The sequence below is a fragment of the Euleptes europaea genome, chromosome 4, assembly GCF_029931775.1.
Source record: "Euleptes europaea isolate rEulEur1 chromosome 4, rEulEur1.hap1, whole genome shotgun sequence".
Lineage (NCBI taxonomy): Eukaryota > Metazoa > Chordata > Lepidosauria > Squamata > Sphaerodactylidae > Euleptes > Euleptes europaea.
The window spans coordinates 19,774,803-19,801,925 of NC_079315.1; the positions used below are offsets into that span (position 1 = coordinate 19,774,803).

The 27,123-nt window shown below is 43.0% G+C and overlaps 1 protein-coding gene across 1 annotated transcript in view; it reads right to left on the reverse strand.

The window, feature by feature from the left end:
• Positions 1-27,123, reverse strand: part of DGKQ (diacylglycerol kinase theta) — a 103,265-nt gene that overhangs the window by 15,307 nt on the left and 60,835 nt on the right. The window contains exons 7-16 of the mRNA XM_056848944.1: positions 26,437-26,590; positions 19,353-19,430; positions 16,221-16,321; positions 14,869-15,092; positions 12,775-12,865; positions 11,730-11,784; positions 11,269-11,330; positions 8,208-8,358; positions 6,338-6,376; positions 4,415-4,530 (exon numbers count right to left, since the gene is read on the reverse strand). Of these exons, the coding sequence (XP_056704922.1) occupies positions 4,415-4,530; positions 6,338-6,376; positions 8,208-8,358; positions 11,269-11,330; positions 11,730-11,784; positions 12,775-12,865; positions 14,869-15,092; positions 16,221-16,321; positions 19,353-19,430; positions 26,437-26,590 (1,071 nt within the window). The remainder of the gene's footprint in view (positions 1-4,414; positions 4,531-6,337; positions 6,377-8,207; positions 8,359-11,268; positions 11,331-11,729; positions 11,785-12,774; positions 12,866-14,868; positions 15,093-16,220; positions 16,322-19,352; positions 19,431-26,436; positions 26,591-27,123) is intronic.

Genomic DNA, 27,123 nt, shown 5'->3' on the forward strand with positions numbered 1-27,123 from the left:
AATGGCCTACACATTCAAAAGCATCTGAAGTTATTGCCAAGAACATTCATTCTCCCTGCCCCAAGTTTTTGGTTCTCAGAAATGCAGAGAGCCAAATGATGGAGACATAAATGTACTGAGTTCTATTTCTTGAACGTAATTATGGTTGCTCAATTCCGCCATGAGGGTGGTTTTAGGTGGCACCCTCTGGACATCAGATGTTGTAAATTGGAGTTTCCTGCGTTGCATATCAAGTCACAGCATTTCCTGGCACAAGTCAAATAAAACCTTTCAACATTTATGAGGCAATGTGAGCTCTAGCCCTGCGGCAAACCCATAAACAGAATCCAGCAGACAGCAAGTCCACGAAAGCAGTTTTATTGGATAGAATCGACAGGTTACAGAAGCCATATTCAGAATGACACTAGTAAGGGGCTAAGGCAAGGCACATGGCATATATGGAAAAGCAAAAGGAGATAACCAGTAGCCCAGGCAACCCCCCTCCCAGAGGCAGGAAGGAGTACTTGGCAATTTCCACACTAAAGGAATCTATGAAGGACTCTATGAAGTCTAAACACGGGGCACGGACTGGCCTTGGAGAGAACTGCAAAACAGCACCTGGGAGCACAACCATTAATTGTCTTCATGGCCTGCTCCTGATAGGCAATATAAAAATTGTTCAAATTGCACTGATCCAAAGATTCCTAATTCTCTGGTTAAAGTGACTGATCACCCAATTTACATAGTTGCAATCTGAACTATTTCCTGAACCGATTCAATGGGCAGCGAAGTCGCTTCAGAATCTCTCTCGATCCCAAATTGGTGCATTACTAAACAGGCTTTGGGGGAAAATATTTATGGTGGCCTTGATAATGTAGTGAAAATTTCATTTGATCATATTGTCACATCTAGGTTTAAACCAGATGAACAAAATGCAACTGCTTCAAAAATCAGTGTCCATGAATTGGCTGTGTACAACAGCCCTGAGTTAAAAAGAAGAAGAGTAGGTTTTATATGCCGACTTTCTCTACCACTTAAGGGAGATTCAAACCGGCTTACAATCACCTTCCCTTCCCCTCCCCACAACAGACACCCTGTGAGGTAGGTGGGGCTGAGAGAGTGTGACTAACCCAAGGTCACTCAGCTGGCTTTGTGTGTAGGAGGAGGGAAACCAACCTGGTTCACCAGATTAGCCTCCGCCGCTCACGTGGAGTGGGGAATCAAACCCAGTTCTCCAGATCAGAGTCCACCGCTCCAAACCACCACTCTTAACCACTATACCACGCTGGCCATTGAACATTTTGGCAGAACTGTTTGCAATTCTCAGCTTTATCTGAGGTGACGGTAAAAACAAGGTCACACGGCTAGTTAAGTCTTTTTATTAATTATGTCTGCACTACTGAAATCAGCCTTACGTGGCTCCAAATTTTTATTGTATCTAGATGCGCTGATGACTTTGTCAATCCTGGTTGAGCTATGATCATAAGAAATAAAGGCCAATTGAAACAGATTCAAGACTCGACTTCCGCTAGGGCAGCTGAGCGAAGCACTTGTCTGTGCGGGGGCTCCCAGAGGGGGAACCAAGAAACGTCTTAAATAGGGGTGTCAACACACCCCTCCCGATTCCTAAATAGTGGAACGGGTATCAGGAAATCTCCTGCAGCCGATGAAGAGTGGTTTGACTCCTGAACTCTCTGAGTTTTATGACTTCGGAGATTCAGTAGTAGTCCCGCCAGCTTGAGGGTAATAAATCGCCGCAGACGTCTCTTTGGAATTTAGGCTTCGCTCTCCCCTATTACCATCTAGCAACTATAAAGAAGCAAGAATACCTACTCTCCTAAAATCTGAGTAAGTTTAAAAGAACTCCTTTGTTTTACCTGGATTTGGAAGTCCCAGGAGACTGCTAAATACATCAGTCGAATCCGTATCTCCCCACTCAATGTTTAAATGACTCTTTAAAAACAAGAAAAGATCTGATAACCCGGCAGGGATCTTATCAATTTGATCAGTGGGAAGACATAACAACTAAGATTTTTGAAAGACGCTTCAGTTGCCAATCAGGAGCTACTACGTATAAAGGGGAGGGAGGAGTGGAAACCTCCCCCACCCCGAAGAGTAGTCTTTCTAACTAAACAAAGCCTTCCTGCCACGTCCTTCCCGGAAACAATCTATCATCGCGAGAGAGCCAGAGAACTTGGAATCAGAAGTGTGGTATTAGTGTGTAACTGGCAAATATTTCCCAAGTTCCTGACCACAAAGAAGACGGAAGGTCTATGAACCTGATTCCTGCAGCACCTCCTTATTATTTATTACACTGGAATTTGCCTGGATCTTATTAACTGAGTTTCAACAGGAATTTTCAGAAGTAGCAACCATGGAATATCTGATTACACAGATGGAACAACTCTCTGCTTTGATGAACATTTCATTTCAATTTATTAATCAAAAACTGGACATCATCTCAGACGATCTTAAAGACATAAAAACCCAAATTATCACAATGAGATCAGAGGAGATACTAGAGGGCCCTCTAGTTGACAAGAGAGATGAAGAACAGAAGAACCCTGCAAAGGAAACGAGGAATTACAATAAACAATCTGCAGTAGCCCATCTGACAACAATGGATTTGAATGTGAGTGATTTTGACTCCTGCCCCTTTAATCTGTTTGATGAACTTTTCAACACCTGCTTGGAGGATTTAATGAGTAGAAAAACTGGGGCTGTCAGGATCTTTTTCTTTGAATTTGGGATGGAAGATATTGCAACATGGATTTACTATGGAAATTATCTATCTGCAGAAGAGACTTTACGAACAATCTCCAAGGATGCTCTTCGAAGATTACTGCTAATGTGGAAAAGAAAGAAATGCTAGAAATTCCTGACAAAGGGACTAATTTAAAAGAGTCTAGTGTCTCTTCTGAATAAGATCGAAAAGGAACTGGTTAAAAGGATTTGTTATAATGGAAATAGAACTCTATATGATATCAATTTACTAGAAAAACAATATGTATTAAATGAGAGTTAGGGAGAAATGGAGGACTTACAAAATAATTATTTTTTAATGGAAATAATCAAATGCTTTTTATTATACTAATCCATTTATTATTAGTGAGATTTACTATTTCTCTTCTTCTTCCTTTTATTCTTATTTCCTTTTTTCTTTCCTTTATATGATATTACTAACTATTAATCTTTTTTTTTGAAAAATATAAATGTCAAAGAGAGCAATAAATATTAACAATAGTGTCAGGATTAGAATTTTGTGCAAAAGAGATTACTAATTTATCACAAGATGAAGGGAGGTGTAGGGGAAGTCAACAATTCTTGATTATATATAATTTTTTTAACAATGTTACCTATTTGTTTTTACTTTTTACTGTTTATGTCATTGTTAAACTGTGAATAATAATTTTGGAAAAATAATAATAAAATTATTTTTTTAAAAAGGAAACGGATTCAAGACTCGGCCTTTCCCATTTTGTATTTCTTGAAAGTGCAGAGATATAATTTATGATGAGCTCAAATGTCGCACATGCTTGCTGGCAGAAGGACTGCAACCATTGTACAGTGTTAGTTGTTTTAGAGCAACTGGTAATCACCTGGGGACCGGACTCTGGGTAGGGCCAAAGCCTGCCCCAGAGACAATACCAATGGGACTGTGAGCAGCTTGGGAGCACGGAGTCCACCTTCCCAGAATGAAAAACCTGGCAGAAGCTCCTCCGAGTATGAGCATGTTCTCAGGGCTTCAATGACATAAGAGGCCTTTGGAACAGCCACTCTTTTGTTTTTCTCGAGGTGGTACTAGAGCCAGCGTGGTGTAGTGGTTAAGAGCAGTGGTTTGGAGCAATAGAGTCTGATCTGGAGAACCGGGTTTGATTCCCCACTCCTCCCACATGAGCGGCTGAGGCTAATCTGGTGAACTGGATTTGTTTCCCCGCTCCTACACTTGAAGCCAGCTGGGTGACCTTGGGCTAATCACAGCTCTCTCAGCCCCACCTACCTCACAGAGTGTCTGTTGTGAGGAGGGGAAGGGAAGGGGATTGTAAGCTGGTATGATTCTTTCTTAAGTGGTAGAGAAAGTTAGCATATAAAAACCAACTCTTCTTCTTCTATCAGATTGGAATTGGTTGACACCACCTACTGCAGGAAATGGGAGATCCAAAAATAGGGGATGGTGATGGATTTGGCCATCGCTTGGCTTAGATGGTGACAAATCTTCATTGAGAAAGTCATCACAATTTACTTGGAAACAGAACGGTACGAAAGGTGCCCCGCTATCGGCTTTAAGAGAAGTCTGTGACATTACAGAAGGAAAGATCTGAATTTTATTTCTGCCCACCGTGGCCACCTTTCCAGTTTTACCATGCAGCAAGATATCTGTAGAGGGGAAGGTGTCTGCTAATTTCTTACAGAACATTTAGCCAGTGGGTCTTACCAGAACTTCAGGAATCACTACAGCAGTTAGCAGCCTGTCATTAACAGTGGTATCTTTAGCTAGCATATACAGTCTTTCAGCTTCGGAAAAACACGAAATGTTTAGTACGACAGCACCTGTAACAGAAGGATTAGATTTTTTAATTGCTTCATATGAAATACAAAGATTTATACACATAAGAATATGATGCAACATCTTTGGCCTGAGCCCAAGGATGGAATACATTGTACTGGATACAACTCGGCCCTCAAAGTTAAAATTAATGTCCCAATTAATACTGCGGTTGCAGGCTGATCTAGTTTTATTTCTGGCATGCAAAGTGACCATAATCCTTCAAGCACACCTTCTGTTTTCTCAACAGAGCTCTAGCTAAAAAGCTTTTGATGTGTATCTCATAATTTTCTGCACACGGTAGCTCTGAGCAAAGAGCAGTTAGTCAAAATAGCTCCAAGCCGGTAAGTTACATATTGGTGCAAGCTAAACTGAATATATGAGGAAGAATAAGTACCTGGCAGGCTCTAACAGTGCACTTATGTGTATTTGCCCCTCCCCAACCAACCAAGGGGACACTGTACTGGAAACTTTTCTGTTTTCCAGTTCAAACTCTAGGAAATATATTTGCTTCTCCTTGGTAGTATAATGTCCACATGCAACTTGCTAAGGCTTTGCAACTGCATTTACTCATGCACAAAATATTGCATTTTAAAACATTCAGAAAATGAGACATTTCCGAGACAAAGTATTGTTAACAGGATATAGACTAGGTACAGCACAAACATTTCTGGTTTTGGAAGAGGGCGGAATATGCCAAAAGAAGTCTGTGCAGGGTTTAAACAGATTTTGATTTCTGCTTAGGGAGAGTTTGCCCAACCAATTTTGGCTCCTAGATAAAAGTCAATGGCTTGCACTAGGACCAAGGTGGGAAACCTTAACTACATAGCCACTATTTCCCACCCCAGGTGGTAAGACAAAGCTACAGCTGCATCACCAGAGAAGACAATCCAAGACACCCACTCCTTGCTTCTAGAATACTTTCCTACTTGGTTCCATTTGGTAGAACAGTGATAAAAGCAGTCCTGTATTCAAGTCCCTGTGGGCAGGGAAGGCTGGTTATTTCTCCCCAGACTTCTGCTAATACAGGGGCGTGGGTTCAGACCCTATACCCCTCCTCGCGACTTCTGTACGTGATGAGATCAGGAGCAACCCTCAGCCCCCCTTATGCTTCCTCCCCATATCGCTTCACTACGCATAGAAGAGAATGCCTGAACAGTGAGATCCCACAAATATTTAAGTGCAGCATTTTCCCTAACCCTGAATACTGTACCGGCTGGAGCAATACATTTCCGTGCTGCTACTTGAATTTCATTGAGACAACAGACAAAAGCTGCTAGTTTAGGAATGCACTTCCATGTGTAGTGAAGGAGGCAAGGAGGAAACACATGACCCCCAAAACAGCTACTGATCTCACCACATTTTGAAAGGAGGGAAGCAGCCTCCAGGATGGCATTTAATAATCTTGTACTCCAGCCAACACCAACCCAAAGTCAGCTCAATTGGTAGATTACTATAAATCTATACACTATACATTAGATCAGTGGTTCCCAACCTTTTTTGGCCATGCCCCACCTAAGCATCTCTAAAATCCTGATGCCCCCGCTGTGACATTGTCACCAGCTGATCACCGTGTACATTCTGATTTTAATTTTAGAAATTTGTATGTCACAATATATACTTATATACTGTATACGAGGCCTCTAGAACCATAAGAAATGCAAAAAATTAACTGTTAATAGCTCATTCTCGAATTGCCCCCCTTAAAAATCAAATTACCCCCCTGTGGGCCATGTGCCCACGTTGGGAACCACTGCACTAGATTTACCCTATAAAGAATACTAAATCTCATTTAAACTGCTATATTCTTACCTTGAGATGAATACACATGACTGACAGAAACTACATTTGCTGAAAAAGTTGAAAAAGCAAAAGAGTAGCATTAAAAGATTTGCTTTTTTTTTCAAATCCAAAAACCCCCTGTACACCACCTAAATAAAGCTTCAGAAAATACTCTCCCATTTTACAAATATGCTGAGAGACCAGTCCTGTTTCTTTGAAAGCATATGCAATTTAAAACACAAATTGCCCATGGATTTTTAGCTAGAAAGCCTCAAGACACCAAACAAGATCAACTGGCTGAAAGGCAGAACAAAAAAGCAGATGGAATGTCTTAGCCAGAGTAGGAAAAGTGCTTAAACTACCAATTAACCTTAGGTTGCTGTAAGCAAGCACTGCGTGGGTGGGATTTTCAAAAGGTCACAGAACTGAGGACCCTCTGCACAATCTGGCCAAGTTTGGGAAAGGAAATAGCCGTGGAGGAAGGGGCTGAGGTCGCTGCATGACAATGAGCCTGCACGCTCATGGTCACACAACAAATAACAGCTTCTATCTTCACTTTCCCCATTGCCCCCACCCCCTTTCCAGAAATAAACCACTCCTGCTTGGTTAGAAAGCCAGAATTACACAATTATGTCCAGCTCTTTCAAGGAAATGCTGTTTTAACACCTCAAATTTTATGCATTCGACACATTTTGTGTCACTTTTCTGAAAAGTTCAAAACATTTACCAAGAAGCACGATTCAAACAATTTTTTTAATATAACAAAATCTTCTTAAATAGAAAAAAATTGGACCAACATCCCTCTGAATTATTGCTAGCGTGTGTGTTAAGTGCTGTCAAGTCGCTCCCGACACATGGCGACCCTATGAATCAATGTCCTCCAAAATGTCCTATCTTTGACAGCCTTGCTCAGATCTTGCAAACTGAGTGCTGTGGCTTCCTTTATTGAGTCAATCCATCTCTTGTCGGGTCTTCCTCTTTTCTGCTGCCCTCAGCCCTAGCATACCGGTTCTGATTATGCATTGTTGTATTTTAATAAATAGCCTAAAAAAATGTTTAAGTCAGCTCAAGCCATTAAGAGAAGACGAGACGTTAATTAACATATGGGGGTTGCTGCGGGTTGCTGTCAAGTCACAGCTGACTTATGGTGACCCTGTAGGGTTTTCAAGGCAAGAGATGCTGGGAGGTGGTTTGCCACTGCCTGCCTCTGCATAATGAGCCTGGTATTCTTTGGAGGTCTCCCATCCAAATACTAGCCAGGGTCAGGGCTGAGAGTGTGTGACTGGCCGAAGTAAATATGCAAGCGGGGATTCAAACCTGGGTTTCCCAGATCCTAGCCCATCACCTTAAGCACTATACCACGCTGGCTCTAAATGTATGTTGGTAGCATACATTAATTAAAATGTGAGCCCTTTCTGTAACATTTTATTCACATAGTACTGTGCTTTGGTAAAATCGCTAACAAGGAGCCCCGTGGTGCAGAGTGGTAAGCTGCAGTACTATAGTACCTTTGCTCACGACCTGAGTTCGATCCCAACGGAAGTCGGTTTCAGGTAGCCGGCTCAAGGTTGACTCACCCTTCCGTTCTTCCGAGGTCGGTAAAATGAGGACCCAGCTTGGCGGTGAAATGTAAACGACTGGGGAAGGCAATGGGAAACCACCCCGCAAACACAGTCTGCCTAGTAAACGCCTGGATGTGACATCACCCCATGGGTTAGGAATGACCAGGTGCTTGCACAGGGGACTACCTTTTTAAATCACTAATACGGCATATACATTTAAAAAAAACAAAACTGGAAAACATCACAAAGCCTGAGAAATATCTTGAAGGCATTTCATCAATTAAAGCCACGCTGCTCTGTGCCCAGCTCAACAGAAGCTGCAAGAGTGTCTGACTTACTTTTGATGGTTAATTCATCCTTGAGGATGTCTGTATATTCTGCGGCAGAGAGGTGAGGCGGCAGGCCACCCACAAACAAATGCACCTGCACAACAGACATATTGTCCTCTACAATGTAAAATCTTGTTTGGTTCATTTGGCGTAGGGAAATCTGCGAAACGTAAGAGGGGGGGAAATATCCCTGAGAATTCACCCCATTATAAACACATCAGATGACAAAGAACAGGCTGGTGTGCATAGGCAGAAACTACGGCCACTTGCTAGTAATTACAAAAAACAGCAGTGTTTCCATGTATAGGACGCCCCCTTTCCTTTCATGTGGGCTTGATTGTTTTGTTCTAGTTTGAGGCTAATGTCAGCAAAAGCTTTCAGGATTATTGGTGAAAACAGCCAAGTGCCACCAGTTAAGTGTCATCTCCCTCATAAATCAAGATTAAGTGTCATGGAATTCTAAGTTCCGTGCCAAACGTACACTACACAAAATAAATACACATGTCTTTATTTAGCATGATTCAGTCACTCCAGAGGCAAGACAGAGACTGGTTCTGGAGAGGAGGAGGAAGAAGAGTTGGTTTTTATATGCTTACTTGCTTTACCACTTAAGGAAGAATCAAACCAGTTTACAATCATCTTCCCTTCCCCACCCCACAACAGACACCCTGTGAGATAGGTGAGGCTGAGAGCGCTCTAAGAGAGCTGTGACTAACCCAAGGTCACCCAGCTGGTTTCATGTGGAGGAGTGGGGAAACCAACCCGGTTCACCAGATTAGAGTCCACTGCTCCTAACCACCGCTCTTAACCACTGCACCATGCTGGCTCTACGCCACGCTGGAAGCAGGAGATAACCCATCCCTGGCCAAATATTCCTTGTTTGAAAAAGCCTCCTACTGAGCAGAAGGTAGAGATCACACCCACCCATCTGGACTACTCCGGGCAAGAATTTGGAATGGCACGAAGACCTTGCAGGTGCAAGCAGTTAAGAGACTGGTATTGGATGGAACCTACGAGCCATGGGAAAAAACAGGATCTGTACAGAGAATCACACTCCTACCCCACAGCCACCTGGGGCTTTTCTGCACTCGGTTTTTGCTCACGCTTGGTTCCTGAACTGCATCTGTTCCCCCCCCCCCTTTATACACTGCATTGTTTGCTGGTGGTTGCTCTCTTGTGGTCTCCTCCCTCCAATTTTTTTGCCTTTTTATTCATACTACCCAAAAAGGCATCTGGAAAAACATGGAAGAAAAACTGGGAGAGCAACGACCTGCAAAGTGATGCTGTGTGTCAGGGAGGGGAGAAACTGGTGCAGTTAAGAAACCAAGCCAGAGGAAAAACCCAGCGCAGAAAAGCCTCTAATAAGTGTCAACAAACCCTCCCAGGTTTCAACAGCATTCATCAAAATCCTGACCTTTCCCTACTGCTCTCTTTTAAGAGACAGGCCAGAACCAAACATTTCTTTTTACCCAGGATTGTAATTAAGGAGTTGATCTTTTATGAACATTTTTAATTGTCTGCTTCTAGCCTGAGAACTGTTTTACGGGGCTCGTTTTAAGCTTACCTGTTTTATTTCCTGGCTGGGTTTTTAATAGTATATTACTGTAAAAGCTTTGTTAACCGGCACCTGCTTAACTGGACAACTTGCTTAACCAGAATGCCCAGGACCCAGAGGCCCACCATCCACCTGCACACTGTCGACTTGCATTACTGCCCTCTCGCCGGTACTGAGTCATTGAGGCAGGTGAGTCACTCAGGTAGGGCAGTAGTGCCAAGCAGGTAGCACTGAATGTAGTTCCCAGGCAGGGCCTGCTTGACACTGTTGCCCTACCTGAGTGACTGGGTAAAGGTTTATGAACACACACGAACACACAAAGCTGCCTTATCCTGAATCAGACCCTCGGTCCATCGAAGTCAGTATTGTTTACTCAGACCAGCAGTGGCTCTCCAGAGTCTCAGGTAGAGGGGTCTTTCACATCACCTACTTGCCTAGTCCCTTTAACTGGTGATGCCAGGGATTGAACCTGGGACCTTCTGCATGCCAAGCAGATGCTCTACCACTGAGCCACAGCCCCTCCCCTATTTACCAGCATATTTGGTTAACTGGCCCCCCACCCAGTCCCAATGGATGCTAGTTATGAAAGCTTTTACTGAAATAGTTTAACAATTATAGAGCATTATGTTTTTACAATATTTTATACTTAGTTTATACTTATACATAGAATCTGCCTCAAGCAGATTCTATGGCACAGAATTTTTATCAATAAGCGGCACAGGCTAAATTTTAAAATTTCGTCATGACCATAAAAGAGAACACGTGTTTAACTAATGGGGGCTACTTGAGAACCAACTCATTTGAGCCTGTATTTTTTCAGCCATTAAGCCATAAGTGTGACTACCGTATATACTCGGGTATAAGCTGACCCGAGTATAAGCCGACCCCCCAAATTTGAGGCCAGAAAAGGGACTTTCTTATTGACCCGCGTATAAGCCGAGGGTCAATAAGAAATTCCCTTTACTGCCAATGCTGCGCTCTAAAATGGCGGCTGCCATTTTAGAGCGCAGGGATGATCTCGCCCCTGCCCCAGGTCGCCCTCCCGCTGGCCTCCCGGGCCCTCCCGACCCACCCCAACCCACCCCGACCCCACTGCCATCCAAGGGGGGGAGGGGGAAGAGCCCCTGAATCCCCTACTCACCGGGAGAGGCGGCGAATCGGCGGCGGCGGCGCAGCCTTCCTGGGCCGGCAGGAGGCCCCTCCAGGCCGCTGCCGGCCGGAGGAAGGCGTGTGGGTGCGGCGGCGGCCCGGCCTGCAGGGGCCTCCTGCCGGCCCAGGAAGGTCGCTGCCGGCCGGGGAAAGGTGCGCGGGCCCGGCAGCGATGGCGGCGGTGATGGCGGTAAGTTCCCCCCTCCCTCCTCCCTCCTCTACCGTATTGACCCGCGTATAAGCCGAAATCGGCTTTTTCAGCCCTTTTTTTGGGTTGAAAAACTCAGCTTATACGCGAGTATATACGGTAATCAAAACCCAGTGAATATGCTAAGTGACTTAAACAGCACTTCCTTATTTGTTTACCTTTCTTATGTCTTGAAATCTGTTGAGAATCAGTTCGTGATCATCCAGCACCATTCGTTGAACTATGGGAAGCAAAAACAACTCTGAATGCTGATTTATTCAGTTAATCTTGCAAGTAATAGCAGAAGGGTTGGTTTTTATACCCCAATTTTCTCTACCTTTTAAGGAGTCTCAAACCAGCTTACAATTGCCGTTCCTTCCTCTCCTCACAACAGAAACCTTGTGAGGTAGGTGGGGCTGAGAGACTTCGGAGAGAGCTGTGACTAGCCCAAGGTCACCCAGCAGGCTTTATGTGGAGGAGTGGGGAATCAAACCTGGTTCTTAACCACTACACCATGCTAGCAATGTTAAAATAAACACATAAAAGGTAAAAAAAATCTGCAGGCTATTCAATTTGAAAGTGAGAAGTAACATTAAACTATAGAGACATTTTGAAAGAGTGAATTGTATTGAAGAATTACCTTGCTTGGAACCCATGAGCGCTTCCACCAATCTGAAGTTTTGGGGGCATTCCGACTGTGAAAAGATGGACAAATGCAAACAGAATTTTAATAAATTGCAAACTTCTAAAACTTTGCAGCTTTTGAGTTTCAATATCTAAAGGATATTAATAGGCAGTAATGAACAAAATTGAGGTGTGCTTTTGACCTCAGTAGTTCCTTTTATTTTACGTATCTTCTACTCAAAATGCTGAAAATCTGACATCGCATAGCCTAAAAAGCCACTTGCTAAATTGCCAAATTCAACTGTATTTTTAGTACATGTCTAGAAATATACAATTTCTGGAAAGTTTGAAGCCATGGAAATAAACACATTTTGGGAAAAGCTGAAAATATACGTAGTACTTTCATTTCCAACTTAAACATACTTTACTGCTTTAACAGCATAAAGTGCATCATGTAAGATAGCACATAAAATGGAACTATTTGCCACGTGTATGAAGTTTAAAAGTGTAAATGCTGTAGTTTTCTATAAGCACAATTGGGAATGAATGAATGAATGAATTTATTTACAGCAAAAGCCAGAATAAAACGACCAGATACAACCTGTGAGAGATAGGATCTCTCTTGTTTACACAATTGGGAATATATTCAATAGGAGAGAAAGCTGCAAAACATGCTACCCATGCTACCTTAGCATCTATCTCTGAGTTTTAAAAGGTACTGAAGAATGGAAACTAACAATTAACGAGCAAAAGAAGCTCTGAAGATAGAATCATTTAAGGATAAAAACACCCTCTAGGTGCAGAAATGTTCCTAGATGTGAGGGCTGATCATACATACATCACTCTCGAATAGATTATCTTACATAAACATCTTCATACTATATTCATTGTGAAGGTGTTTAGATTCCTGCTCCTCCCAGAGCTGACAGTGGAGGACCAGAAGCAGATGAACCACCATGCTGTGAACCCAAAGATATACTACGGCATTCGGATCTGAATAATAATATTACATACAGATTAAATGGGAGGAGACCAGAAAAAATACATTTGATACTACTCACCTGATATCCAAGTAATGGGAGAACTTCCTTAATTACCATCTGAGTAGTGCTTTCTTTCTTTATTCGTATTGAGACACAGGCCATTCCAACCCTTCAGAAAAAAACATAATTTAAGCTGGACAGGGTTGGAGGAAAATTAAAGGGAATTCTCATTCTGCCACTGTGTTTAAAGACAGGTACTCGGTATCTGCAGAAAAAGGACTGTTCACTAAACTGCGTGAAGTTCTCTCTGCCAGTCAAGTTTACGAATAGTTGTCCTTAAAACTCGTTACTATGGCTTGAACAGATGACTGCAGCGGATCTGCATGTTTAAACCTGATCTATCTTTTTTTAAAAGTAAAGGAATCTAAAATTCTTAGTATGACTTTCTAAAATGGATACATGTTTCTAATTCACCTTAGTCACTGTAATTATTTATTCACTGAAATACTTCTGTGCCATTTTTCTCCTTAGGCATACAAACATTTTAACTAGCATACAAACTAATGAACTTAATTACTGTTTGGCTCAGTTTCATTTTTTTATGCCCTCTGTGATAATTGTCCCCATCATGCCCCCAGACCTTTTCCCCACTTTGCATATTTCCCGAGTGATAAGATTTCTCCTTGCAGGTGTCAGCTCTCCAGAGATACTCAGCTCAGTTTGCTAGCAGCCTTACCCTCAGGACCATGCCTTTCGCTAATGGAGTCAAGAGTTCTGAGCTTGTGTCAAGGTGTGGAGGGGAGGGGCTGTGGCTCAGTGGTAGAGCCTCTGCTTGGCATGCAGAAGGTCCCAGGTTCAATCCTCAGCATCTCCAGTTAAAGGGACTAGGCAAATAGGTGATGTGAAAGACCTCTGCCTGGAGAGTCGCTGCTGGTCTGAGTAGACAATACTGACATTGATAGATCAGAGTCTTTCAGTATAAGGCAGATTCATGAGTTCATGTGTGGAACCACATCTACCTCCTGCATCAGGATCAACTCCTAACTGGCCATTCCCCAGTAGAAATGCAAAAGCTGTCAGGGTGGTGTAGTGGTTAAGAGTGGTGATTTGGAGTGGTGGAGTCTGATCTGGAGTACCGGGTTTGATTCCCCACTCCTCCACATGGGTGGTGCACGCTAATCTGGTGAACTGGATTTGTTTCCCCACTCCTACTCACAAAGCCAGCTGGGTGACCTTGGGCTAGTCACAGCTCTGTTAGAGCCATCTCAGCCTCACCTACCTCACAGGGTGTCTGTTGCGGGGAGGGGAAGGGAAGGAGATTGTAAGCCGGTTTGATTTTCCTTAAAAGGTAGAGAAAATCAGCATATAAAAATCAACTCTTATTATTATTTCAAAACACCCTAAGGTATGGTTTCTTCATTTAGGGCTTATTTACCCAGTGTCTTTTGATAATGAGATACACTCAGCAAAGCCAGCATGGGAAGTGACAAAGAGCATGCAAAGGAGCACGGGGCTGCCTGTACCAGGAAGTGTCAGCCCAGACATGGGTGCAAGAGCTCTTGAAGAGTGGATTCCCTATTCGGCAGGCTGGTAGCAACGCTAGCCAGTGTACATGCAGGCAGGCATGCTGCCCTTCTGTTTGGTGGCTAAGAGCAGGAGAGGAGATGAAGGGATAGGCAGGGGATAGGAGATGTTTCTCTCCTCGACCCATCTATACCTGACCTGAATATGACGCCCACAAAAAGGACTTGCAGGTTCCCACGTCCACCTCTTTTCATTTTCCTTGCATCTGCCTGACTCTTGGACTCTTTCACATTTTTAAAGGGCACTTTCACACAGCCCAAATAATACACTTTCAATTCACTTTCAGTGCACCTTAACAATCGTTTGCAACTGGATTTCGCCAGTTCACACAGTAAAATCCACCTTCAAAGTGCATTGAAAGTGGATTAAAAGTGCATTATTTGGGCTGTGTGAAAGTGCCCTAAGTGACGATAGCTCCTTTTTGTATGATACAACTATGACATGATCAAAATCTTCTCCTATTGCCTTAGGAAGTGTCTCTACAAAAAAGTCCAGGAATCATTTGCTTCAGAGATATTCCCATAATAGTGACATAATCTGTGGCTTCCCTTGAAACACGAGTTTTAGCAAGAGGAAAAAGTCACTCACTTGAGCCAAGCGGGATAAATCTTTATTACTTCGTTGTCTTTCGGTTTGGCTCTGATGATCCAGGCTTCGGGAACAGCTTCTTGGAATACTGACCCAGGTTGGGAGTCTTCAGTGGCATCATTCCTGTTGATGACGTCGTCACAAAACAAGGCCTGCTGAGTGAACGTCTGAAGTTCATATTCTTTAGGGTCATCATTTATGTAGTATGCTCTCAATGCAGCCTCCTACGGAAATACACAGGATGGAATCTTAACTTCGAACACTGCCACATGAACATTTTTATTTATTTGCTTGTTTGTTTTTTCAATTTGTAGCCCGCCCTCCCCGACCGAAGCCAGGCCCACAGCGGGTAACATCATTTAAAAGTACAATGACAATATTAAAACAATAAGATTAACAGTAAATCCTAAATTTAAAACAATAAAATCTCAATTTAAAACAATCTCCAAGGATCCCACGATGGCGCCTCTTTCCAATCATTCTGACCGAGATAAACAGCAGGCTGCCCCCTCAGTTGATATGATATATAGCCCGGAGAAAAGGGGGGGGTAAGGAGGCAAGCAGATCTAATGCCCATGGCTGCCCTCAACTATAGACCTGGCAAAATAGCTCCATCTTACAGGCCCAGCCGAACACTTTAAGGTCCCACAGGGCCCTGACGCCATCAGACAGAGCATTCCACCAGGCCAGAGCCAGGGCCAACATTTTTGACAGAAAGGTGATCAAGTACTGAGCGGACAGTATAATCCAACTAGACACCTGAATCTGCAACTAGGTTTTCCTGGAGGACCGCTGTGAAAACACAAGAAGGGGCAGGCTGGCGCCTCAATTCCTACCACCCTACAGCAGCCTTCTGCCAAGTACTATTACCACATATACCCACTTTGTCTAATCTCCTTGGCTTCTATGTTACAAGCTAGGCACCAGATGCCATCTCTTGGTGAATGGAAGCCTTGACCCCAGGGGTTGCCAGCATTAACTCCTAAGCTAGGAGGAATCAAAGATCACAATGGTACATGGTACTATTGCGCAGCAGATAATAGGAAGCAATATGCTTTAAAGAGGCACTGCAAAGCTAACAGAAAAGGCAGCAGGAAGGAGTTCTATTCTTGACTGGCAATCCAAGAGAAAAGACAAAAGTCTTCTAGAAAAATGCATCTGGTTCAGTGTGGTAATTCTTACGTTCTTCTGATGGATACTTCATCAGAGATTACTTGTATTACAAACACCCACTACTGATTGATGTTGATGAATGCTGGACATTCTAACAATAAAACTTACATAACATTCCACAAGATCAACATGTTTAGGTGCATAATGTGCCAGCAAGCATAAAGCACTGACAGTCTTACCACAACTTCTTCCTGCTTCGCAATTCGTGGAACCGTAATAAGCCGAAACTGATTGCGTTTTACTGCATCATTCCCATCATATATTTTTAATATTTGTTTGCCTACAAGGAAAGTCACATTTTATTATTTATTAAGAAAAGCAAATTTGTATTTACATTCCAATCATTAAGAGTTTTGAGTTATTTATGCATTTTATTTCTATTAAGCCAGCGTGGTGTAGTGGTTAAGAGAGGTGGTTTGGAGCGGTGGACTCCAATCTGAATAACAGGGTTTGATTCCCCACTCCTCCACATGAGCAGTGGAGGCTTATCTGGTGAACGAGATTTGTTTCCCCACTCCTACACATGAAGCCAGCTGGGTGAACTTGGGCAAGTCACACTCTCTCAGCCCCACCTACCTCACAGGGTGTCTGTTTATGGGGAGGGGAAGGGAAAGTGATTGTAAGCCTGTTTGAGTCTCCCTTAAGTGGTAGAGAAAGTTGGCATATAAAACCAGCTCTTCTTCTATTGTTTAGGTTGATACTGAGGATTTAGAAGTCAAATGTAGCCAAGTTTCATAGCTTCCAAATAAACTTTGTCTCATTTCTATTGAAGTAGTACAACGTCTTAGAGATGTTGTTTCAAACACTTTGGACTTCACTCAGTGGTCAATTTTATATATCCTTTCTGTAACCCACTCAGCAACAAACAGCGTTGACCATACAAATGCACAAAGCTGCCTTAAACTGGATCAGACCGTTGGTCCATGAAGGCCAGTACTGTCTACTGCAGCTTGCAGCAGCTCTCCGGGGGCTCGGGCTTTCATATGACCTGTTACCTGATGCTCTCAGCTGGAGATGCAGAGGACTGAACCTGGGACTTTCTGCATACTAACACAATGGCATCACATGTTTTTATGTGATTTTATAGTTTTATTGTATTTTTGTGGTTTATGTGAGCTGCTCTGAGCCCGGCTTGCTGGGGTAGAGTGGGTTATAAGAAAGATAGACAGACAGACAGATGTTCTCAATGGTGTATTAGAGGAGAGACATGGAATCTCTGGTTATTGCTTACATGCTTGAAAGGGGGGCGGGCAGTTCCAGGAGGCAATTTCTCAATGTTATGTTACCAGTAATAGACATCTTATACATCTAAAGACACCTAAATGTAGGCCACAGTCCTAGACTCATTTTAGGGTCACTTAGCAGCAATGCTTATGCAGTTAAAGTGTCACCGCAAGCTTTTAACGCACCTATAAAACTAATAAAACCAAGAAGATCATCCTACAGCGTCTCTCCTTCTCAATTCTACTTTACAACCCAATAAACAGAACAAAAAGTTTAGAGAACCCTACAGTGAACAGAACTATGTACACAAACGGAACTGGTCTCCAAAAACACCTTTTAAAAATGGAAGTCAAGAGGCATCTCCCTGAGAGCACTGCACTAAAATTATCCAAATTAAACAACGAATAGCCACAGCAGATACATCAGAGGCTGTACTACATTCAAATAAAATAACAATATTAATATACAAGATGCTTACAAGCCCAACATAATAGTACAAAGCCTCAATATTAAGATACTGGCTTTCAAATCTTTTGCCTTTTAATATTAAAATACTGGCTTTAAGTAAGCCTTCTGATTACATTCATACATTATCACCACAATAAAAGCAACAACTAAAAAGTTGCTTTGAATGAGCAAACATAGATTTGTGGAGAAATACAGCAGCTTAAAGCTTGGTCGCCCACTGAAATATAACTTCTGCTCAAGATCGCAACAACAAAAAACCTGAACAAAAAGCAGCTGTTATTATGACTTTGGGGGGTTAATTTTTTTTAAAGTAAGAGTTATTGCTAGTTACAATTCTTCTTTATTTCTGTTTTCTATTCAGGCTGTCCTTGTCACTTCTCATGCTGGCTTTGCTGAGTGTATCTCATTACACAAAGACACTGGGTAAAAAAGCCCTAAAATAAAGAAACCACACCTTAGAGTGTTTGGAAATAAGAATAGAAGAGTTGATTTTTAAATGCTGATTTTCTCTACCTTTTAAGGAGAATCAAACCGGCTTACAATCTCCTTCCTCTCCCCACAACAGACACCTTGTGAGGTAGGTGAGGCTGAAAGAGCTCGAAGAGAATTGTGACTAGCCCAAGGTCACCCAAGCTGGCTTCATGTGGAGGAGTGGGGAAACCAACCCGTTTGACCAGATTAGAGTCCAGCGTTCATGTGGAGGCGTGGGGAATCAAACCCGGTTCTCCAGATTAGAGCTCACCGCTCCTAATCACTACACCATGCTGGCTCTCTATGCACCCTATGTGCCCATTCTGCCAGAAGCACAACTGGTTCTGCTGACAGAAGAGGCAACGAGCAGAGATTTCCTTGCCCCTCCCTCAATGCAAGCCAGCCGGGTTGCATAGCTTTTAATCTAAACCAGGCTTGTCCAAACTGCGGCCCTTGGGCCGCATGTGGCCCAAGACAGCTATGAATGCGGCCCAACACAAGATCGTAAACGTACTTAAAACATTATGAATCAGCTAGTGTTCGTGTCTTTTATGTGCGGCCCAAGACAATTCTTCCAATGTGGCCCAGGGAAGCCAAAAGATTAGACACCCCTGATCTAAACCCTCCCAATTGACAACCCTGCTTTTTCAAGGCTTAGAAGTAGCTTTTGGGGGCGGTGGGAGGGGGGGAGAATCTGCCTCAAGCAGCACCTTCTGCTGACACCACACAGAACCCCGCTCAATGCTACTATCCTGGAGCTACCAAAGGGTAAAAGCTACCAATGGATGCAGATGTCAGTGAACTCCATGTTGGATGGGGATGAACACTGCTTCTTAGTACAGGGCCTAACTTGAGCAACTACATCCTCCATAATATTTGAATTTCAGTATCTAATAGCGAAAGCTAGCACTTCAGTACAGCAGCAGTGTAATTACTCCACAGCCCTCATTTCATTCCACAAAACTGAAGGTTGGGAAAAATCTCAGCTAAGATAGTAAGAGGCAGCTGGCTCAGTTTATAAGGGTGTCACCTACCAGTAACTTGTCATCTTATTCAAACTCTACTGTGTAATGCTCTGCATAGTAAAAATCACCTTACATCCAGAGGGAACCCTGCTCTGAAAAGATCCTCGCAACATCGACACAAACCTGATGTACTGGAGTCTGTTGAAACCTGGGACTCTTTTAGCGATCCTTGCATTGAACTATCAACATCGTCGTCGTCATCTGTGAAAACAAGTTGAGGGGTCTCCATTAATGGAGGGTTGCGCAAACCTTCTATTTTAAAATCAGGAGTTGTTTCGTAAACAACCCAAAAAAGATAGCAAAGCGAACAATGCTGTGCTGCGTGCACATGTTAAAATAATTGTGTTCTCTGAAGCTTGAGCAGAAAAGCCACACGGTCAAATTAGTAAGCTGCAGTACTGCAGTCCAAGCTCTGCTCACGACCTGAGTTCGATCCCAACGGAAGTCGGATTCAGGTAGCCGGCTCAAGGTTGACTCAGCCTTCCATCCTTCCAAGGTCGGTAAAATGAGTACCTAACTTGCTGGGGGTAAAGGGAAGATGACTGCGCAAGGCACTGGCAAACCACCCTGTAAACAAAGTCTGCCTAGTAAACATCGGGATGTGACGTAACCCCATGGGTCAGGAATGACCCAGTGCTTGCACAGGGGACCTTTACCTTTTAACTTGGGAGTAATTTAAAAGACTCAAGAGAAGCACAATTTTGAGAATAAAAACAAAGACATCAAGAAATACCAGGTATCAGCACTAGACATACAACTTTTAAAACTTCCTAAGCTTTGACCAATCTGAGAAGAACATGAAAGTTGTTTAACACTCATGCATTAGGCTAACTTCTAAATCTTTAAAGAATGTATACACCATAATTAAAAATAGCAGCCTCCAATCCTGCTTCCGTAAAAATGTTAAAAGGTTCTTTAGGTGCAAAAGTAAAAGATGGAGGTAAGTGAAGGTATTATACCAATGGCGCCCCACCGAATCCATTGCACTGGTTCCTCTTATAACTTCCCAGTTATTAGTCCAGGTGCCAACTTGGAATTTTTAATTAAATCTGACCTATGGTCAGCTCAATGATTTTAGATAATGTTATTTAAGCAAAAACAGTCTCTATCACACACATTTTTTATCCTTCCTTTGAGGCACTCCGGGTGACATCCTCTTCCATCCTCTGCTTTAGCCTCACAACAACTCTGCAGTAGGTGTGTGTGTAACGTTGCCCCCACCCCCTTTCCAGAAATAAACCACTCCTGCTTGGTTAGAAAGCCAGAATTACACAATTATGTCCAGCTCTTTCAAGGAAATGCTGTTTTAACACCTCAAATTTTATGCGTTCGACACATTGTGTCACTTTTCTGAAAAGTTCAAACATTTACCAAGAAGCACTATTCAAACAATTTCATTTTTTATATAACAAAATCTTCTTAAATAGAAAGAAATTGGACCAACATCCCTCTGAATTATTGCTAGCGTGTGTGTTAAGTGCCGTCAAGTCGTTTCCGACACATGGCGGCCCTATGAATCAATGTCCACCAAAATGTCCTATCTTTGACAGCCTTGCTCAGATCTTGCAAATTGAGGGCTGAGGCTTCTTTTATAGAGTCAATCCATCTTTTCTTGGGTCTTACTCTTTTCCTGCTGCCCTCAACTTTTCCTAGCATGATTGTCTTTTCCAGTGACTCTTGTCTTCTCATAATGTGACCAAAATACAATAGCCTCAGTTTAGTCATTTTAGCTTCTAGGGTCAGTTCAGGCTTGATTTGATCTATAACCCACTGATTTTGGGTTTTTTTTTTTTTTTTGGTGGACCAGGGTATCCGTAACACTCTCTTCCAACACCACATTTCAAAGGAATCTACTTTCTTCCTATCAGTTTTCTTCAATGTCCAGCTTCCACACCCATACATAGTAATAGGGAATACGATGGCATGAATTAACTTGATCTTGGTGGCCAGTGACACACAGGCTGAGAGAAAGACAGCGAGCACACCCCATCAAATTCACAGGCAACTTACAATGTAAACCTGGAGCTCCCCAACGCTAGTCCAACACTACAATAACCACCACAAGCTCACCTACTCCCATCCTGCGAAACAATAATTTGAATGATGCCACCTTGGGAAACATAAGAAAGCTGAAATTCTCAAGCTAACTGCCAAATTAGGAAGATAACAGAGCAATAATACATATATTGGTGTTTCCTTCATATTTCAGGTGTATTCATCCCAAACAGGAGGGTGGTATTTTTACTAAGTCTATTTTAAATTATCTTTGGCCTTCAGTTTACCCTTTCTGAAATTCTCTATGTGTCAGTATGTACGGTAATATTTCCATTAGACTCTGAGACATTGAAAATCGGTACCCGTGTTCAGGACATAACCGTATGTTTCAAATTTAAACCCCATTCCTAAGGAATCATACAAGAGGCACGATAACATGCTTATGTCCATTGAACAGCGAAACATCTCAACGAAATGTGGATATGTTTGCTGACGACAGAACTGCTGTTGGAACACTGAGCTCCACCTCAATCCCAACACCATCATTCAAGGTAGCCAAAAAGAGAAAGAAGAAAAAGAGTTGGTTTTTATATGCCGATTTTCTCTACCTTTTAAGGAGCATCAAACCGGCTTACAATCTCCTTCCCTTCTTCTCCCCACAATATACACCTTGTGAGGTAGGTGGGGCTGAGACAGTTCGGAGAGAACTGTGACTGGCCCAAGGTCACACAGCAGGCTTCACGTGGAGGAATGGGGAATGAACCCGGTTCTCCAGATTAGAGTCCGCCACTCTTAACCACGACACCACGCTGGCTGTCCAGCAGCACCTCCTGGTTCCCTTACCTGTCTGGCAAGACAGTCTCTACTATTGCTCCCTTTTGATGCCTGATGTTTTAATTAAAAATCCTTTAGAATTCTTCCACTCACCACATATATCAGATTTCTTCAGTGAACAATTAAAGGGTAAGCATGACAAATAAGTGTCTGAAAATCCCGTGCCCCGTACAGCAAACAAACCAGGAAGCTGGGAGTGGCTGCAGCCTCAAGCTGTGTATGCACAGCTGAGTGTGCAAGATGACCGACAGGCCTTGGCTTGCTGCTGTGTAATCTGTAAAAACAGTCTTGACACACTGCTAGCAATGAAAATAAAAAAGACTGATCAAGGCCCCATATCAGCAGAAACTGGGTAAAACGGATGACTCGGTTATTCTCTGCCCTTCTCCAGCATAATCCGGTACAGCCAGCTAACTGGGAAAGTCTGCTAAATGTTTGTGAGTCACAATTCAAGCAAGCAGGAGCAGCACCCACCCAAGACACTGTGTAGCCACAGACAATTGCAGGGTCAGATCTGAGACGTGTGCCCCAGGATGGCTTGCAATGTCGGGGGCATGACTCCCAGATAACACAAAGTTATCCCATCACAAGCTGTTTCATCGGCGTTATCTGAAAAGCCCCAAGTGCTTGGACTGTCAAGCTGCCTCTGAGCAGGGACGATTATCAGAATGGGATCAACAAGATCTAAGACAGCAAGGGGGGGGGGGCTTTTGAACTTCGGTTTCTTTCAACAGTCTATCTACACAGTCACAGACATATCAGAGACTTATTACTTCCTTTCAGTTAAACACTGAAGTAACCTGCGCAGACAAAGGACGATTTTACATGCCCCAACAGGAACTACTTTTTTTTTTCAAAATTACCAGAAAATCCCACTATAATTCCATCTGGTAGATGGTGACTTAAGTCATTTATGCATGGGTATTTTCACTCACGTTTGCCCCCGGTCTGTCTCAGTTGTTCCTTGTAGTCCATTAGAGATGACCTCGCTGCCAGACCTCACAAATCCCGGGACTTCCCGTTCCTCTGTTAACCTGATTCTTCCCTCTCCCTTGAGCTCAGCCCGGGAGAAATCCCCATGCATAAGGCAAAGCATGGGGATTACAGCCAATTACAAAGCAGTGTGTAAAGAGGTGGGGATTCAAATGCTTCCTGCTTCCTCGGAGCTCATTCTGAACAGAAGAAAGGCTATTTAAAACCAAGGCTTGGGTTCCCCCCTCCTTTCAGATTGCTCCGTTTTTTGTTCTTAAAATGCTTTCTTATGCAGCAATTGGGTTTTGGGGGAGGATTTTCTCTCACAGTAAAGCTCTATAAAGTAAGCCAATTACAAAGCAGCATTTAAAGGGGCGGAGACTTGATTTGAGCTTGGAGACTGCTGGTGCATAGATTCCCAACAGGAAAGTGTGGGTCCAGCGAGCAACGAACCTCAGGTTAAACTCCCATGGATAAACAACCTTACATAAATGCTTCAGGCATCATCCTGTAACAACCAGTTCCAGTTAATTCAATACTTTAATTGAACATTCTCCACAAGTGGACATTTCTTATAGAGCCGAGTGCTCTTTAAACAGAGCCAATTTTAAGAGCATGCAATGCTATAAGATGCACTTTGAAAAATCAATTGTATAAAGGTTACCCATAAAAATTTATCATGAGCCTGCATTTCTTTCTCCCCCTCCCCCCCCCCCCCGCAGTGAACATTTCTCTCTCTTTTTTGGGTTCATAATTAAAACTTTAAAAATGAAACAGAAGATATCTTTATTAAAAAAATTGAATGATTTAGATCACCACATTGAATTACAGCTTAAATCACTCCTCAGCCACTATAAATCACACGTTTAAATTTAAAAAATTCCTTTATTATTTAAATACTTCCTAAATATAACTGCACCCTGACCTGGATAGCTGAAGGCTAGACTGATCTTGTCAGATCTTAGAACCTAAGTAGGGTCAGCCCTGATTAGTATTAGGATGAGCAAACTTCAAGGAATACCAGGGTGGTGACGCAAAGGCAAGCAATGGCAAACCACCACTGAGATCAATTCCCCTGGAGAAAATGGCTGCTTTGGCCATTGGACTCTATGGGATTGAAGCCCCTCCCCTCCCCAAACCGCGTCCTCCTCAGGCTCCACCCCAAAAACTTCCCACCAGTGGTGAAAAGGGACCTGGCATCCCTATGCCCCCTCAGGGAGCTCATTCAACAGAGTGGGAGCTACAAAGAAATGGGCCTTAGCTGATGCCCGGCCAACTACCCGAAGCAGAGGGACAACTAGCAGGTGGCAGCCTGAAGACAACAACTGGCGCAGGGCGATATGTGAGGGTTGACAATTCTACCCTATTTAACTAGGATCTAAAACCGATATTAAATGGGGGGCGGGGAGGGGAGAATGATTTCTTCACTGGCCCTAGAATGAGGCTCTGCTCAAGAGAAGGTTGTGAATAGCCAATACTGCCAATCAGGGCTGAATTCCACTAGCGATGTAGCAGGCACAACACGGCATGCGGTTGATCTTTACGTTAAATAACAGTTGCTGACAGTTAACAAGCAGGTTTATTTTCACGACCACCAGGGTGCATGCTAAAGTTTAACCACCAAAGACTAGGAAGCATAACACCACCCAAGATGAGCAAAACATTGAAATACAGAAAACGTACTTGATCAAAATTATTTTACTCGCACGGGGTTTTACGCAACCCGACAGGCACCATGTTTAAGGCAGCTGAAGAAGCGGGAAATCAGAAAATTCACACACAATGTACCCTAGGTGGCAGTAAAACATCACTCCAGAAGCAGCACAAAGTATTTTCAGCAAAACCAAAACAAATGGGAGGTTTTTTTTTACTTTGGCCACCCACTGAGAGCGCTTCCACATTATGCTATACAATTTTCTCAGCTTACCAAAGAAACATTGTACTGATCAGCTTGCAGTTTTTTTCATTATTCTAATGCTTTTTTTTAGTACAAGGTCAAAATAAATCTCTAATTGTTATCTTACCGGATGAATAGCTAGCAAGTTCATAAATAAAAGCAAAGACAGGACGAGAAAGGGAAAAAGTACATGCTAAGATGTATTCTTGCCTTGCAGTCCACTGCTATGTTGTGCATAAAAGAAATTCTCAAGCCCCTGTACCATGTTCAAGTTCAGTCAATCCTCAGAAGTCATCTACTTTGTAGGAACATTTTACTCCTGTAAGAGCCCCGTGGTTGCTGTTAAGCTACAGTACTGCAGTCAAAAGCTCTGCTCATGACCTGAGTTCGATCCCGACAGAAGTCGGTTTCAGGTAGCCAGCTCAAGGTAGACTCAGCCTTCCATCCTTCCGAGGTCGGTGACATGAGTACCCAGCTTGCTGGGGGTAAAGGGAAGATGACTGGGGAAGGCACTGGCAAACCACCCTGTAAAAAGTCTGCCTTGGAAAAGTCGGGATGTGATGTCACCCCATGGGTCAGGAATGACCCGATGCTTGCACAGGGGACCTTTACCTTTATCTTTTACCTTAAGAATGTAACACAGCCCTGCTCAAGGCTATTTATTCCCTACAACAAGCACCTTTTCAAAAAGAGAAGAAGGTTCTTTGACATTCTGAACCTCTTTATTAAAATCAATGAAATTTTAAAGCCATCATTGCTAAAAAAAAAAAAAATCGCAGCCATTACACTACAGGTAATCATCATATGAGCCCCATGGCGCAGAGTGGTAAGCTGCAGTACTGCAGTCCAAGCTCTGCTCACGACCTGAGTTCTATCCCGACGGAAGTTGGATTCAGGTAGCAGGCTCAAAGTTGACTCAGCCTTCCATCCTTCCGAGGTCGGTACAATGAGTACCCAGCTTGCTGGGGGTAAAGGGAGGATGACTGGGGAAGGCACTGGCAAACCACCCCGTAAAACAAAGTCTGCCTTGGAAACGTCGGGATGTGATGTCACCCCATGGGTCAGGAATGACCGGCTTGCACAGGGGACCTTTACCTTTTTTAATCATCATATAGCAGCGAGTTAACATCTAACCCACAAAGACCTCAGACAAATCTTTTTTCTCCCAGAAATGAATGAACACATTACCAGAGTTGTGCATGATTGGAAAATGCACAGATGGATTAGAGCTGGCCTGTGCTTCATTGGTTCATCACCTGTGCTTTCAACAAACTCTTTCAGGAATCATTGCCCCTTTAGCAATAAACAGAATGGCAGCTTCATTAATAATAATTTTACTATTACAGAGTACAGTAAGTCAACACTTACACACAGTGCAATCCTAAGCAGAGATATTTGCTTCTGAGTGAACTGAAGTCAGTGGGCTTTGAAGGGCGTAACTCTGCTTAGGACTGCCTGCACAATTGCTAGTGAAACCAACAGTTCGGCATTGCGCATTCAGTACTTTACCTGGTTCTGTTTGTAAGCTTTCCGATATTCGAAAACAGTGCATTTTACTAAAGTTGCGAGAAAATAAGCGCACGCAGTTCGGAGGAAGAATCATATTTCTTAGCCTTCCAAACGTACATTCTGGAGGTATAATCACACAGCAAGCAGCGTGAGCCTATGGAAATACAGCACAAAGTTCTTGTAAAAAGCCATTTAAAGCATTATCTAATTTTGATTGATGAATTGTACATGAACACTGCATCCTTCACCCGGGGTGGGGGGAGATCCTGCCTTTCCCTAGAAGTAGAAGACCAGTAGTGAATATCAGTAAGCATGTTTTCTCAAATTTAGATTCCCATAAGAACTCAGATGCAGCAACCTGGGAGGAAAAAAAATACCCAAAGATACACTGGAAACAAAACCTATGAAACATTTTCAACTTTGGAATTAATGAAATGCCTTAAAAAACAAGGTTTACTCATTCGAAATGTGTAGTATTGAGATTTTTGACAGCATTAGGCAATGGTAATTCCTGTGTATACTATGAACATAAGCAACACTCCAATTCAAGATGCATTTCTTTGCTTAGAAGATGCTACCATCTTCAGGAGAGGAGCATACTAGGACTTTTGCTTACCCATTTGATCTGTCTCTCAAATGACAAAGGCACTAGCAGACCCGGGGCAGGGGAGCAGCCCTGCCTTTTCA